The sequence below is a fragment of the Rhinolophus hipposideros genome (genome assembly GCF_964194185.1).
Source record: "Rhinolophus hipposideros genome assembly, chromosome: 19".
Taxonomy (NCBI): domain Eukaryota; kingdom Metazoa; phylum Chordata; class Mammalia; order Chiroptera; family Rhinolophidae; genus Rhinolophus; species Rhinolophus hipposideros.
In genome coordinates, this window is record NC_138065.1 from 415,904 (window position 1) to 430,711 (window position 14,808).

A 14,808-nucleotide genomic window follows, 5' to 3' on the forward strand; every position below is an offset into this window, starting at 1 on the left:
GAACCACTCTCAAGGGAGCACATGGTCTTGTTAACTGTCCTGCACCTTGCTTTCTCCCACCTTCCCGCAATCATCCTTCCCTAATTCCAAGTGCACAAAAGGTACTGCCAAACAGTCATTCCCGGGAGCATCTGAGACCTTGCTGGTGGGCAGTGTCGTGAGTTTGGCTCAAATAAACTCTTATGAAAACTCCCTACAGGTTTGGATGTTCTTACATCAATAGATACGAGAATTCCGTCTTCTCTCAAGCTAGACATAGTATTTGCAGAACAAACAATTCCACACACTTCACTAACATTTATTTTGCTTTGCAAACAAGTTATTTTTCCCAAAATGTTATTTATATTACCCTGTAATCAGTTTCTAACTTTCATTTAAATATAGATTATAAATACATCTCTAAAGCCTTTCAATCCAATATAGTAAATATTGGCAGATCTAAGCAAAATAAGCGGAAGCTCTTTCAGGTCCTCAGTAATTTTTAAGTATATAAAGGCATCGTGACACGAAACTGGACACCGCTGCTGTCCCCACGGAGCTGGACCTGTGACTGACTGGGTTCACGGCTCACCTGCGCAGCCGGGACTTGCAGCTCAGGCCACTGGCGCTGAGTACTGACTCCTTGTGTATTGCAGGGGCACCGGAGCCGGCCAGATCCACCTGTGTCCTCCACTTTCATCCCAGTTCTAGGTCTGGGGAACCTTACTGTGTGAGCTGGAAAACTCAGGCGTGAGGCGGAAATGGACCATAAGATCCTGGGACCCCCTTGGCTGTCACGGTGAGGCTTAGCCACCCCAACAGCCCTGCCCCTCGCAGCTCTCTGCTCCCTCTGTCACTGACCTCCAATGTGGTGCCCCCTCCCCTTAGAAGGCCCCAGGGTTCCCTTCTTCCTTTCAGAACCTGGTGCCCTCACCCAAATCCACCGTGTCTGATGTCAACTCAAGCACCACGCTGAATGTGACACCCTGACGTCAAAGCAGCAGGTTTTCAGCCTGTGGCTTTCTCACACTCTTTTGTTGGTTGGGAGCCATATGGCAGCACTATTTCCCCTGAAATAGTGTAGCCTGCCCCATGGCTACAAGCAAATGAGCTACTGAAGCAACAGCCCAAGAGGGAGAGATGGTGCTGAGGCCGGAAGAGGGTGTCAAGGCGGCCTCTGGAGGGGTCTTCTGTGACCAGAGGGCAGGAGGGCGGCTTTCCTCTGGGGGCGCTGTGCCCCGCCGATGGAGACGGCCAGGGCTTCTCTACTTAGCTCTGAAGCCGAGCAATTGGTGCTGGTGGCGGCGGCGGGCCCCAGGCCTGTAAAGAACCAGGCCATCCTCGGGCACTGTAATCCCATGGGCCCCTGTGAACGCTGGGCAGATGAAGATGGGGCTGTCATCAGACCCCAGCCTGAAGAAGGGCCTCAGGGGCCCAGAGAAGAGTGAACGGGGACACGTGTAGAGGTGTGACCTGTCCCTCATGTTATAGAAGGTGATATCGCCAGCTTCGTAGTCCAGGAAGACGCCCACCCGCTGGAGGCGCTCCTTGAGCGGAAGGATCTTCGCAGGGGAGGATAAGACGCGGTACTTGTTTCCGAACATCTCTAGGGTCCAGAAGCCATTCTCCGGGATCAGCAGCGCCTCCCCCTTCCTCTCCACACTGTCCCTACAAACCCCCACGGACCAGACCATCACGTTTTCAACCTCCACCTCCCAGTAGTGCTTCCCCGAGGAGAAGCTCTCCCCGCCCAGGACGCACGGCCGGCAGTCGAACCTCTCAGGGTTATCAGGCAAGCTCTGCCTGGAGGCGCCCCGCCGCACGCTTCTGCAGTTCTCTGCCAGGAAGAGCTCGGGGTGGGCGGTGTCGGGGTCCAGCACCACATCGGCTGCAGAGGAAGTCTCAGGTTTAGGCCTGGGGCTTCAGGAGGTTGTGCAATTCCTGGTTCCCAGAGAGGACCCCCAAAGCTGGGGGAGACCCCCCCAAGTGGCGGCCTTTTCCACGAAGGCCCCTTGACCCCGACCCCAGGCAGCTCCCAGACCGGGAAGTACTGAGGCTGCACTTCTCTGGCCTGAGTGCCGGCAGCGTTGCCTCCGGTAGAGGACAGCTGGGGCTATAAGAAGTGAGAACGTTTAGCGAATGAGCTGCAATCACCGGCTCCCACTTTCTCTCCATGTGCTTAGATGGTCCCCTTTTTCTATTCAAGGCATATGGTCTGGGATCCTTCTTAGTTGGAAACTTTCCAACTTGGCTTAAACCAGCGGAGGCCCTGCTCCCTCCCTGTGCCCCATGAAGCAGTTAAGGCCTATTTCTCACTGCTCAGATGCTGGGCAGGGAAGGTCCTTTCATGGGTCCTCTTGTGTCCCACCAGTTTAACCAGGTGACAACTGACTTCAATGACTAACAAGGGTACCCTTCAAAGGCTAAAAAAGGAGGATAATGTCCCCAAAAGCCAACCTGCTGCCTCAGTTTTGCTTTAAAAACCTGAGGTCTGCAGCTGTGACCTCTCTGGATACAGGAAATGCTTGAGACCCTGACATTCTGCAGACCTCTCCCACCTACAGTTATTATTACCAAGGCAACCTAACTTCTATTGCGTTTAAGTGATTTCCCCCTTTCCCCACACTGTTTGGCCAGATGGGACAATTTTGAAATTCACCTAAAGAGGAAAGGTCCAAGGACCATGGCATCTAGTAAGGCCTGGATTCTTTGGTGCCTTTGAGCAGAAGGTGACCAATCATAAAATGCAAAATGCTCATGAAAATACGTAATTGGATTCTGTGCTCTCCCGTGATCCCAACCCCCTCCCCACACAGGCTGGGCACAGTATCAATGTTCTCTTGGGGCAGGAAGGCATTTCTGGCACCTATCTGTCTACCTGAGACAGGCTTGGGGAAGCTTACTGCCTGTCCCACACATGGCTCTTCAATTGTGCAGCATCTCTACCGTCTCCCAGGTTATAAAGAGCTAAGCCAATATCGTTTTCTTTCAAATTAATCCAGGATCCAAAGGGTAACCACTACTAAAACGTAACCTTTGGGGAGGCTACCTTTGTGGTCAACCTCTGGGAGTCATGGGTGAAATTACACTACAAAAGAAAGGACAGTGGGAAGAAAGTGAAGAACTGACTAAGAGCTACAGGAATTCCCTGACAGAAGCACAAGCGTCCTGCTCTGGAGGAGGCGGGGGATGCTGCCAGTGAGCCGGCCCCACCCACTGCCACCCCCCCAGCCTGCACCACCAGGGTGGGGGGGTGCTGCCAGTGAGCTGCCCCCAGCCTGCCTTAGGCCCCCTTGTTCATCTCCTCTCATGTGTCCTGTTGACTCGCTAGTGGGGAGAAAGTTCAGGATCTGAGGGAAGTCAGAGGCGCTCACCAGCATGTAAGAGGCTTCTTCTCCATCCTGCAATGGGATAGACAGAGACGTGAGCCTCACCAGACAATAGTAACCAAGCAGAATACAAAGTGTGCATGGAGTTGTCGGGAAATGCTAAACTTACGCAATTCTTCTTGAAGTTGCTCTGAAAAAAAAAGAAAAAAAAGGAAAAGAAAGAAATGAATGTTCTCAACAGAAGAACTAGAGGATTTGAGTCTGCATTAAACAATGAAGGCCTAGCACTTTCTATGAACCTGCCGTTCATCCCCTTCCCCCACGCCCAGCGAATTATCCAGGTATCAGAAATGATATATGACCAGGTGGCTGGATATTGCCAGTACCTATTTAGGTTTGCTTTTGTTCAACAATATGGTGCTCTCTGTAGTCAGGTGAATGGATTCAACATTTGCTGAGTGGGTGAAAGAGAGCTCTGAGGGGTTTGTGACAAGGGCACTAGAGCTCCAAGCCCTAGCTGCTGTCTCTTCATCCTGTTTCCCAGGCTCATAGCTGCCCGAGCTGTGTCCTTTGAATGACAGTGAACTGTCCTCCTGCTCTTTTACCTTTTATTAGACGTTCTTTCTCTTTTTCCACACGTTCTCTCCCCAGTTCCTTACGTGCAATTTCTTTCTCTTTATTTTCAAGATCTTTTTCCATTGACCGAATCTCTTTTTCTCTGTAGAGTTTCCTGATGAGAGAGATGCTTCCCCCAGTGAAGAGGAGGAACAGAACAGGCAGGGTGATAGCCAGGGCCACCATCCAGGGAGACGTGCTGGGAATAAGGGGTTCTGGAAAGAGGGCCAGAAAAGTCCCACTTAGTGAGAAAAGGGGAACTTAGTTGGAAACTTTCCAACTTGAACTTAAACCCCGGTGCGAGTGCCCCTCATGATGCACACCTGAGGAGCTTCCTCAGGTCCCTGCTCTGTCTCAGAGACCAGCTTCTCTCTCAGAGACCCCAGATGAAAAAACAGACGTTGGCTCTGCACTGCCCCCGCTCCCCCAGTGGTGGCCAGGGCTGGGAGCTGATGAAGTTAATTCATATATTGGCACCCTCAGAATGGAGGCCACCTCAGTGGCCCACGTCACAAATCTATACCCAGGTCAGCCTGCACATACGTGTGGGAAACCATATTGTGAAAGAAACCTAACAACACCAATCCGGATCCTTGCCCTGGGAAACAGGACCTGCTGGCCTCAGGAGGAGACCCCGACCTCCTTGCCAGTCAAACCCATTTCCGCCTCTACAACCCTCACTCTTGCCCAAAATCCCTCAGGAAGAGTCTCCAGTGCTGGCGAGACCCTGCACTTCTCCAATCCAGGGATGGTTTTCCATCGAACACAAAATGTCAAACTCGTTACTAAATTGTCTTAGTTTTGTCCTTTGACAGGGCTCACGAAATAGAGAAGCATGAACACCTGGACTCCCTGTAGGAAGGACCAGGATGGATAAAAGCTAACGAGCTCTGCAGTGTCAGCACAGCCACCATCCTGACAGAAGCTGCCATCACTCTTGCCTGGAATACTGCAATGCCCTCCTCTCTGTTTCTGCTCACATCCTGTGCAGTCTGTCCTCAGCATGGCAGCCCAAGTGAGATCATGCTATTGCTTTGCTCAAAACCCCACAACGTTTCCTGTCTCACTCAGACTAAAAGCCAAAGACTAATTGCCAGATATGCTCCTGCCTCAGGCCCTTTGCATATGCTGTTCCTGCTACCTGGCTTGCTCAGACCTCAAATGCTCATTCCTCACTTGCCCAATTGCCATCTTTTCAGTGAAACTATCCCTGGTCATCGTATTTATAATTACAATTCCCTAGCCCTCCCTAAGTCCTCCCACCATTAACTTCTCTACAGTACTTATCACCATCCGGTCTAATACAGTTTAACTAAGTATTTCACTCCTTCTGTTAATTATTTTATTGATTACTCTCTGCTGTTCTAGATGTGAGCCCCGCGAGAATAGGGATCTTCATGTATTTTGTTTATTGATTTCTCTTTGGTTTCTAGAACAGTGCCTTGAACATTTGTGCTTCTTGCTAAGTATTTGTTGAACAAATTTATGAATGTCTGTAGATAGTTTCCTCAGCTCTAACTCTTGGAAAGTTGCATGGGCAGGCAGGGAGGCCTCAGGGTACAGCACCACTAGAGTAGATAGCCACCTGCCCATGTCACCCTCCATGTTTTATGATTGTTCTAAATGTTTAAAACTTGCTGCAGGATAAGAACCACAACAGCAGGGAAACTTTCATATTCACCCACAGAGAAGAAGCTCCTACTCGTGTGTTTTGAGACTCTCAGATTGTCCTTTGTGACAAGGGGAGAGGCCTCAGCTCAGCTGCAGCCTGGGGCTGTTCAGGGCCCAGGACCCTTCTACCCTTGCATGCCTTGCTCCAGTTGCAATCTGTCAGTTGAGGATCCTGCATCCCCGCGATGGGTCCCCAGAGGGCAGGGGACTGACCTGGAATGAAAATCACGGAGTCCTTCTCCTGGCTGAGCAGCGTGTTGTTGACGGAACAGGTCATGTTCCTCACCGAGCAGTCCCTGACGATCACGGCCAAGGTGACCATGAAGAGGCCGTCCGTGTCCTCGGTGTAAGCCTCCTCCAGGGCTGGCACGATCTCCCCATAAGGGTCCCTCCACACTGCGTGGGGCTCTGGGTACCACCCCACGGATGTGCACTCCAGCCGGAGGCCCCCATCCTCGTAGCCCTTCATTTCAATGAGTGGCTGGGAGCCCAGGCCTGGGAACAGAGAAATATGTCTAAAATGTCTAATTCTAAGGCACGTTGCTGACAAAGACCCTTCGAGATCCAACCTGTGGGGACTAATGTTCTCCCTGCTCGAGGCTGCAGCTGAGTTCAGCGTATGCCTCTCAGAGCGCGATAGCCACAGCTCGGCGGAGCAAACCCTCTCAGTGGACCCTGGGCCAGAGGGAACAGCCCTCCCTGTTTAAAGGGGATTCTAGGCAAAATCCTGCCAGCCTGCAGTGGGCCTGAGGTCTGGAGAGAAACTTGCCCCAAGAGCCACTCTGTGAAAAAGCAACCAAGCAAAGCGCAGCACCATACCTGCCACTATCAGGCGCATGACGGCCTGGTCGTAGGACCTGCCCTGCTGGAAGTAACAGCGGTACACGCCGTTGTCGCGGGCCGTGACGTTGTGTATGGTGAGCGCCACGCTCCCGCGGCTGATGTCCTCGCTCACAAAGGTTGTCCGTCCGCGGTACTCTTCCATCTGCTCCTCTGTCCTCTCTCGCCCGCCCTTGTACACCAGCACCGCCGGGGAGAACTGAGACCGGAACCACCGCACCTCCATGTCCTCCGCACTTTTCTCAGGTGCCAGGTGGCAGCGTAACGTGGTGTTTTCTCCCACCATGACCAGGATGGGACTGGCTGGCCCCACAACGGAAAACTGGGCTGTTCAATAAAGGGGCAGAATCAGGCGGGAACCAGCCGCCAACATCTAAGGCAGGAAAGGAAGAGGCTATTCCGGGGGTTAAACAGGCTTCCTGGGCTGAGGGCTCTGGGGACAGTAGCCGGCTGGGGGCAGTGAGACGTCTCTCGCAGGGAATCTGCTGAGGCTGCTGGTGTTGGGGGGAAACGCTGGGAAGCACATGAGCGCCCCACAGAGGTTTGCTCCTGTCCCCCGGTCCAGCCCAGAGCCCGGGCAGAGGAGAAACTCGCACTGTCGGATGTGGTGACCACTAGCTAGTCCCAACTGACATGCATGTGCTGAAAACATAAAATCCATATACAAAACGTGAACATTTAGCATAAAAGTGTGAACTATCTTGACGTATTTTCCATGAATTGAAAGCTTAAATGGTATTTTGATCATTTGGGGTTGTGTGCATTTCTGCCCACGGCTGGTATGAAGTCAGTGAACACGTGTGGAATGAGAGTGAGAGCGCGCCGCTGGGGTCCCTCTCCATCCTGCCTGCGCGCAGAGGGAGGGAAGCAGGGCCTTTTCTGCGCCGACAGAAGCTCTCCTACCTGAGACCAGTGCAGAAAGGCCCAGGAGCGGGAAGAAGAGCAGGGGGTCAGGCCGAGAAGCCACGGGCTCCATAGCACCAGGGACGAGTCACCCAGGAGGCGCAGGACCGCAGGCCGTCGGCGCGGGAAAATCAGCCAGGGAGTCGTGGCGCCGCAGTCCTGATCTCGGTAGACGCCCTGTGACCCTGTTGGTGCCATCAGTGCCCCACGTCTGTCCTGGACACCCCCTTCCTCTCCCGACTGACTGACTCGTTGAACATTCCATGGAATAAGCCAACACACAACGATCCGCCCTGCTCGGCTCACTTCTCAGTCAGAGTTGAGTTTCTTCAGTTGTCACCTGATATCCTTCCACACCCTCCCCTCTCTTTCTACTACCGGCCTCAGGCTGTGCGACCCCAGGTGACGCCAGGCGTGCAGCCCCCCCAGGAAGCCCCCGTCCAGCACCCGCCTTTCCCACCCGGGCTCCGTCCCCCGCCCCGCCCCGCCGGGAGCGGAGCGCCCCCTCCCTTCCCACCTGCCAGAATTAACTTCTGCGTCTTCCTCCCTCCACGGAAGCTCAAACGACGATTTTCCGGTTGTCCCTCTCTCTAACCCGCCCATGGGCACAGTCGCAACGGGAGAGCAAACCGTCCCTAAAGCGGAGAAAAAACCTTTCCCACTTCTCGCATCAGTGCCTGTGCGCGGCTGCAGACCGGGGACCCAGCGTTCTCTGTGATCCGAGTCCCAAGATTTCCAGGGATGGTTCGGGGCCCAGGATTGGCCGGCGCTGGGTCAACCAGCCAATGGCATCCCTGAGCCTACTCCTCACCAGTTGCTAGGTAGAAAACACAGAAACAGTTGAAGCATTTAAAAAAACGCAACTATAAATAGCCTTTTGAGATTATCTACCCCTTTTAGTTTCTTTCTCTTTTCAGAAAGAATTTTTTTCCAAAGCCTCGGGATTCTCCGCGGATCGTGGCTGGCGCCGCTGCTAACCACGAGGAGGGTGTGTGTGTGGGGGGGGGGGGATGTGGGGGGTGGGGGGTGGTGGTGGTGCTGGGTGTGTGTGTATCTACGCGCAGAGGTTGTGGGTTGGAGTGGGCAGATGATGAAAGGAACATAAGGAACCCTTGTCCCAAAACCAGGGAATCTCATTTAAGTTGCTGGGCTTGTGGGGGTAGGGTAGATGGGAGGGGGGATGCAGGGAGGGGTTGGCGGTGGAGAATGAAGCCAGCTAGGCAGCTGCAGCAGTTGTTCTGGAGACTGTCATTCATTCAGAAACCACGGTGTGACAGATATGAGAGTGCCGTGAGAGGCCAGAGCACTTTCCTTCAGGCAGGTGGCACTCCAGGGCCTGCAGGAAGATGGCTGTCAACCAAGACTCTGGGGGTGCTGGTTGAGTGCAGCGCCTCCTACACCTACAAGATGCCCCCTCCCTGCCCACAGACCCCAATCGGGACGTTGTATAGATTTATTCTAGAATCATCTTCCCAAGGCACATTCTGAACATTTCCCACAAGTGCCTAAATGCTTCTTCCAGTTCCCTTCTGACTTAATTCAAAACTGCAATTAGCACACTAGCCTTTTATGCCACTACTGTGATGCCCACGGCCCCCATGGCCATGGTATTAGCATAAAAACAGACATATAGATCAATGGAATAGAATAGAGAGACCAGCAATAAATTCTCGCTTATGTGGTCAATTAAATTACAACAAAGCAGGTCAAGAAATACAATGGGGTAAAGATAGTCTCTTTAACAAGTGGTACTGTGAAAACTTGATACATGCAAAAAAATGAAATCGAATCACTTTCTTACACCATATACAAGAATAAATCTATCAAAATAGATAAAAGACTTAAATGTAATACCTGAAACTATAAAACTCCAGGAAGAAAACATAAGCAGTGAAATTTTTGCCATTGCTGTTAGCAAAATCTTTTTGGCTGTGTCTCCTCAGGCAAGAGCAACAAAGGAAAAAATAAGTACATGAGATTATATCAAATTAAAAAATTTTTGCCGAGCAAAGGAAACCAGCAACAAAACGAAAAGACAACCTACTGAATGGGAGAAAATATTTGCAAATGATATATCCAATAAGGGGGGTTAATATCCAAAAATTATAAAAAAAACTCATACAGCTTAACACCAAACAGAACAAAAACTCCAATTAAAAAAAAATGGGCAGAAGCCCTGAACCGATCTTTCTCTTGAGCGGACATGCAGATGGTCAACAGACAAAAGGGTAGAGCCTGTTGACCCCACGCTCACACCCTCATGTCCATCTACAGTCCATGCTCAGACGCTCACATTTCTCTGCTCCTCTGACTGACTTGGGCTTTGGGTCACTTTGTGACTCAGACTCTGGGTGAGTCCAGGGTTTAGTCAGGACCCTGCAATGCCTCCAGCACCTCAAACAGGCGTTACTGTCAGAGGTGCAGGGTGGGGTGGAAGGGTTGGGGCTGGCCTTTGGCAGGGCTCCCCTGGACTGCATGCAGAGGTGTCTGGCTGGGACAACTGTCTCTGTGCTGCTCCAGTGCTGGAACACTTCATGACAGGGATGAACGCTGGACTGCGCATCCCTTCTCCAACATCTACGATGTAAGAAATCGATGATTTCAGATAAAGAAGCCAAGTGTAGAGATTGGCGCACGGAGACCTGCTTCAGTCATTCTCACTCCAGTCTCACCATGGGGCGCTCACGCCACCTGGAATGAGATCCTTGAGCTGAGCAGGCTGGCTGGCCACACCTCAGGTGTGTGGGTGGGAGAAAGCAGGTGACGAGCTGTGGGTTCTGGGAGTGGAAAACAAGCTGGAGAAAAACAACTTTGTATTAAAGCACAATCAATAATAAAGCACAATGCATGATGCATCTGCTAAGCACTTTTTCATCTTTGGTCCTCCAAGGATTTGCGAAAGGTAGGGGACAGTGGGATGGGGAGTTGTTGCTGGGATGAAGTCGGAGAATGTGCAACTTTCTTCTTAGAAGAGAGCTTTAATTGTGGCAGGTAGAATGGATAAAGCTGCTGAAATGAAGCTCAGGAAAGATACAGGTCCAATGAGTCATCAACTATTAATACCCTTCGGACACTTTAGATGGGATAAGTGCTCTGCAAACTCCCTTCAGAATCTGAACAGGACGGTGGCAGCATTTAAGGTTGACAGACGCAGCTGCAGGCACTGACTGTGCTCCTGACCGAGGAGCACAGCGTGTTCGTTGGGCTTCTCCATCTGAGTTCATGTCTGGCTGCAATAGTTCACTGGCTGTTACCACCTTGGCCATATTAACCTCACTAACCTCCTCCTCTAAATGGGTTGTGTCGTAGTGATACTTCATAGGAGGGCTCAGAAGATGGAGCAAGGGTGGGTGTGCGAAGCTTTTGGTGCCTGATACCCAATGCTCAGGAAGTATGAGCTGTCACTCAAATAACTCTTACTCCAATTTACCCAGTTTTATGTTATTCATCAGGCTATCCCAGCAAATTGCAAATCCTTGAAGGGAGAGGTGCCTGGGTTGGTAATTCTTTATTTGCTCTCCTCTCCCCCTCCCTCCACCCCAGTCTGGTCCCTGTTCCTCTCCAGTTTGCTCAGACCTCAGAGGCTGACATGTAAGGATTGTATTGGCAGCTTTTGCTGCTGGGGTTGGTGGGGGGGAGAGCTGCCAAGAGGAGGCAACAGCAGAAGACCCAAAGGGTGGAAGAGGGAGCTCTCCAGGAATCTTCCCCCCAGGTCGCTCCCTACTGGGCCCAAGTAACACTGGCTGCCTCCCTGCTTTAGAGGCCTCAGCTCTGTTGGGACCTTCTACTATGGTTACAAGTCTCATCTACTTTGAAAATGCTCTCCTCTTGCTCCTTCAGACCCACTGGTGGTGGTTTCTGCTGTAACCCCAGGGAATGTCACCATTCCTTGTTGGTGTCCCATAAACCTTTCCCTGCCCTTTGCAAATGGTTCCTCCATAAAATTCCCTGCAATGGACTTTCTGGACTGTGCCCCATTTCCTTCCAGGACTGTGACTAATTTGATTATTTATCTAATTAATTTGCTCATGTCTTCAAATGTCACCTTATCCACGAAAGCCTTCCTTGATCCTGGAAGCCTGAAAAACTCTCTCCTTCCTATGAACATTCAAAATACTTGAGAAGGCAGGAGAGGATCCTTCCTATGAACATTCAAAATACTTGAGAAGGCAGGAGAGGAACCTGGAACTCCACTAACCCCATCAATTTGGGCTTTTAGAACCTGAGCCTTCTCAGAATTCATAAGATCTCTGATCTACTCCAGTTCCCCTCCTTTTCTCCTCATTCTTTTGCAGAAGGCAATCAAAGCTAAGGTGCTTTAACGGAGTCTGCAAAGTCATGGGGCTAGGGAGCCACAATGTCAGGGTCACCGCCTGCCCTTCCATGAAGCTGCTTCTGCAGCAGGCCCTGGGCTCTGCCTCAGCCACCCACACTGACCCTGAGGAGCAGGTCCTCAGCTCAGACCAGCCAGAGGCTGCATCTGTTTCCACTTGGGCCTGTCATGACCACACACAGCCAAAGGGAGCAGGGGAGAAAGTGCCAGCCAGATAGAGATGTCACACAACAGTGCAAAGTTCCTTGGCAAAAGCACAGGCCACAGGTAGTTCTTTTTCTGCCCCAGCAGAGTTTATTTGCCAAAAGAGATAACACGAAAGGACTAATTCATTTTCTTGTTCCCTGTCCCAAGTTTTCAGCTGTACTTCCTCCACAGAATATTCCCTACTTCCGGTTTTCTAGCATCTTGACTTGAGTGATATGAAACGACTACTCTCTGTCTTTGTCACAGAAAGGGCCCACTTGGGTCACAGGAGAAGAGACTGACCCAGAGACCAGGTAGGGGGGCACAGCAGCCCCTCACAACCTGGAGAGAGGAGCTCACTGCAGATTGAGCAAACACTGCCGCTTCCAAGGGCCTGCTCTTCATCTATATGCATAATTCTATATATTTTCCTTAGAGAGGGACCCAAAATTGTATAAGCTTCGGGGCCCCAGAGGCTCATTTCGGAAGGAAGAGAGTGTCCACCTCCTGAAGGTTTTGGCCCAGAGGTGACCACCTCACTTTCACCCATACTCCATTGGTGAGAACTGGTGTATGGCCACTCAATGCCAAGGGATGCTGGGAAATGTGTTCCCTGGCTGGACAATTACTTACTGGTGATGGCTCTGTCTTATGAAAAGGAAAAAACCTGAAGTTGAGTGGACAGTTTTCTCAGCCTCCATGGGGAAAGCAGTTATTCAGACCACACAAATAAAGCAAGTCTCCCTTTATGATTATTTATACTGGGAAGAACAAATGAATGTTGCATTCAATCTCTTCTGCATTCAGTCTCTTCTTCTTCTTCTCCCCCTCTCTCTGTGTGTTATTGTTTGCCAAAAGAGAGGCACCTGCCAGAAAAGCTTGCTCAGCTGCCGGGAAGGCAATGCCTAACTGACAGTCAGAGCACCTGTAAAGGCTCATTCCCTCACTGAAAGAAGCACACACCTTTAAACACGGCTTCTGAGTGTTTCAAAAATAGACTGTACCTGAGGCCAATCTGTGGAATTCAAGAAGTTTGTCTTCAGGATATCTAGTCTCCTCTTGATACTCAGTTTCTGATGCCTGGGCCTGCTGACTATATAACCCTATCCACAGTAAAGCCCTTATCTATTTCACATTTGCACCCCTGAACGAATGAAGCTAGTGACAGAGGCCAGTGCCCAAACCAGTGGTTGAATAAGAAGAGAGACAGAATTAGAGACACAGAGAATTCACCATCATTATTTACCTTGACTCACTTGCTGTTACATTGCATCTGACGCCTCCTAGTTCTCCTTCGTCTGTCTGCAGGGGGACTGGAGTGCAGCTGGTACGGGTGGGCTCGCTGGGCTTGGCTGAAAAGGTTGGACCCTAGGCTGGAGGTTGGGTTCGGGTCAGCTCCGCAGGTCTCTTCCTTCGGGCCCAGCAGCTACAAGAGACATGCTCCCCTCGTCTTCCCCCTTCCTCTCAGACCTTGGGGTTCCTACTGCCTCTTCCTCCTCGGATTTCTCAGGGGCGAACCTTTAGGCTTCTCTGCCTCCTAGTGGCCACCGCGCATCACGGCACGTTGTGTGCCTGGGAAACGGTGTCCACCTCTCACCTCCACCCCGCGGTGGCTCCTCAGGCCCCCACCTCCACACGCACACAACGCTGTGTCCCGCCAGGTTTCCACATCTTTAATGTAATCTCAATTTCTTTTTTACTGTGACCCGCATTAAGACATACATTTTATATTGTAACGCAGGACACACGTTCAAATTTATATATACTGTATGCACTTATAGTTCCATTCTGTTCTATTTGATTTTTTTTGACGTTACGTAATATATTGATTTCATAACCCATTAATGGCCAGGGCCTGCAGGTTGAGAAGTGTTGTTCTGATTATTGTCTTGTGGTGTAAACATTATGCCCCAAGTCCTGTGGGGCTTTGCTTTTATACCTAAAAGAAAGGATTTTGAGACTTGAACATTTACCTTCAAATTGTACTTTTTGATATGCATTAAAAAAATTATGTTGAAAGCTAACATACTTGTTTTTCTGCATATTAACACTGCAAGAACCCTCTCATTTGAGCATGAGGCAGAGAGCTAAGAATTTTCTGATGCAAAATGAGAAATGCATACATGTCTGTAATGCCGAGCTCAGCTCCAGGCAGCTGCTCGTGGGATATGGTGAGGCCGAAAAGGAACACCAACTGAGTCATGGATAGGGGGTTCATACCACTATATTCTCGCTGGTGGCTGGGCTGGAGATACAGGAAGCAGGCTCCACATGTGTGCAATCACTGTCCGCTTCTCTGCCAACCAAATGTAGGCACGGCAGTTACACTAGTGGCTAATGGCTAACTGGTCACAGCTGATGGACATCTACTACCCAAGCCAGCACCTTTCCACTTGAGCCCAAGAGCCTGGAAGCTGCTTTCTGGGACTCTGTCCCCACACTGTCCCTATAATGTCACTACAAACCACACACCTATGTCAAATCGTACAGGTTACATGACTTTCCCAGGACTGCACAAAGTGCCACAAGCTGGGTGGCTTAAACAACAGAAAATTATCAGCTCAGTTCTGGAGGCTGGAAATATGAGATCAAGGTCTCAGCAGCGTTGGTTCCTTCTGAGGGCAGCGTGTGTGTAGGGGGCGGGGGTTGGGGTGGGGATCTGTTCCAGTGTCCGCCCTGACTTCTGGGGGTTTGCTGGCATTCTTTGGCATGTTTTGGCTTGTAGAAGCATCGCCCTATCTCTGCCTTCATTTTCACATGGCGTTCTACCTGAAAAACTTGTCTTTCCACCTTTTCCCATGAAGAAGCTGGGTCAGTCCTGTGTTCTTGCTAAACGCAGATCACAGAAGTTCCTTTTCAGTGTCTGTTACGAGGACCCCTCTTGATTTAACACAGCTGTGATACCATCGCCTCTGGAAAACCTAATCTCTGAGCTCTTTTATTTAATATCGT

At 50.7% G+C, this 14,808-nt stretch overlaps 2 protein-coding genes across 4 annotated transcripts in view; both read right to left on the reverse strand.

The window, feature by feature from the left end:
• LOC308510680 (histone H1.3-like) overlaps positions 1 to 14,808 on the reverse strand; it is a gene marked incomplete at both ends in the record, with an annotated part of 269,863 nt that overhangs the window by 191,751 nt on the left and 63,304 nt on the right. The window lies entirely within an intron of this gene.
• LOC308510669 (butyrophilin subfamily 2 member A2-like) lies at positions 285 to 13,364 on the reverse strand. 3 transcript variants are annotated; one of them, XM_081080363.1, is made up of 9 exons: positions 13,103 to 13,364; positions 7,855 to 8,154; positions 7,338 to 7,522; positions 6,414 to 6,761; positions 5,808 to 6,089; positions 3,914 to 4,138; positions 3,478 to 3,498; positions 3,354 to 3,380; positions 285 to 1,867 (listed from the first exon to the last, which is right to left on the reverse strand). In XM_081080363.1, exons 3-9 carry the CDS (start codon positions 7,408 to 7,410, stop codon positions 1,245 to 1,247), a joined length of 1,599 nt encoding a protein of 532 aa, XP_080936489.1. In that variant the 5' UTR covers positions 7,411 to 7,522; positions 7,855 to 8,154; positions 13,103 to 13,364; the 3' UTR covers positions 285 to 1,244. The 3 variants fall into 3 exon arrangements, with proteins under 3 accessions (XP_080936489.1, XP_080936490.1, XP_080936488.1); XM_081080364.1 differs by lacking the exon at positions 13,103 to 13,364 and having other exon boundaries at positions 1,119 to 1,647; positions 1,756 to 1,867; positions 7,855 to 7,994; XM_081080362.1 differs by lacking the exons at positions 7,338 to 7,522; positions 7,855 to 8,154; positions 13,103 to 13,364 and having other exon boundaries at positions 1,119 to 1,867; positions 3,968 to 4,138.

Coding starts and splice junctions, on each gene's coding strand:
- LOC308510669 (XM_081080363.1), bottom strand. CDS start 7,410: ATGGAGCCCGTGGCTTCTCGGCCTGACCCCCTGCTCTTCTTCCCGCTC. Junction 6,762..7,337: donor CCTTTCTGCACTGGTCTCAG/GTAGGAGAGCTT, acceptor TTTATTGAACAG/CCCAGTTTTCCGTTGTGGGG. Junction 1,868..3,353: donor AAGAAGCCTCTTACATGCTG/GTGAGCGCCTCT, acceptor CTTCCTCTGCAG/CCGATGTGGTGCTGGACCCC.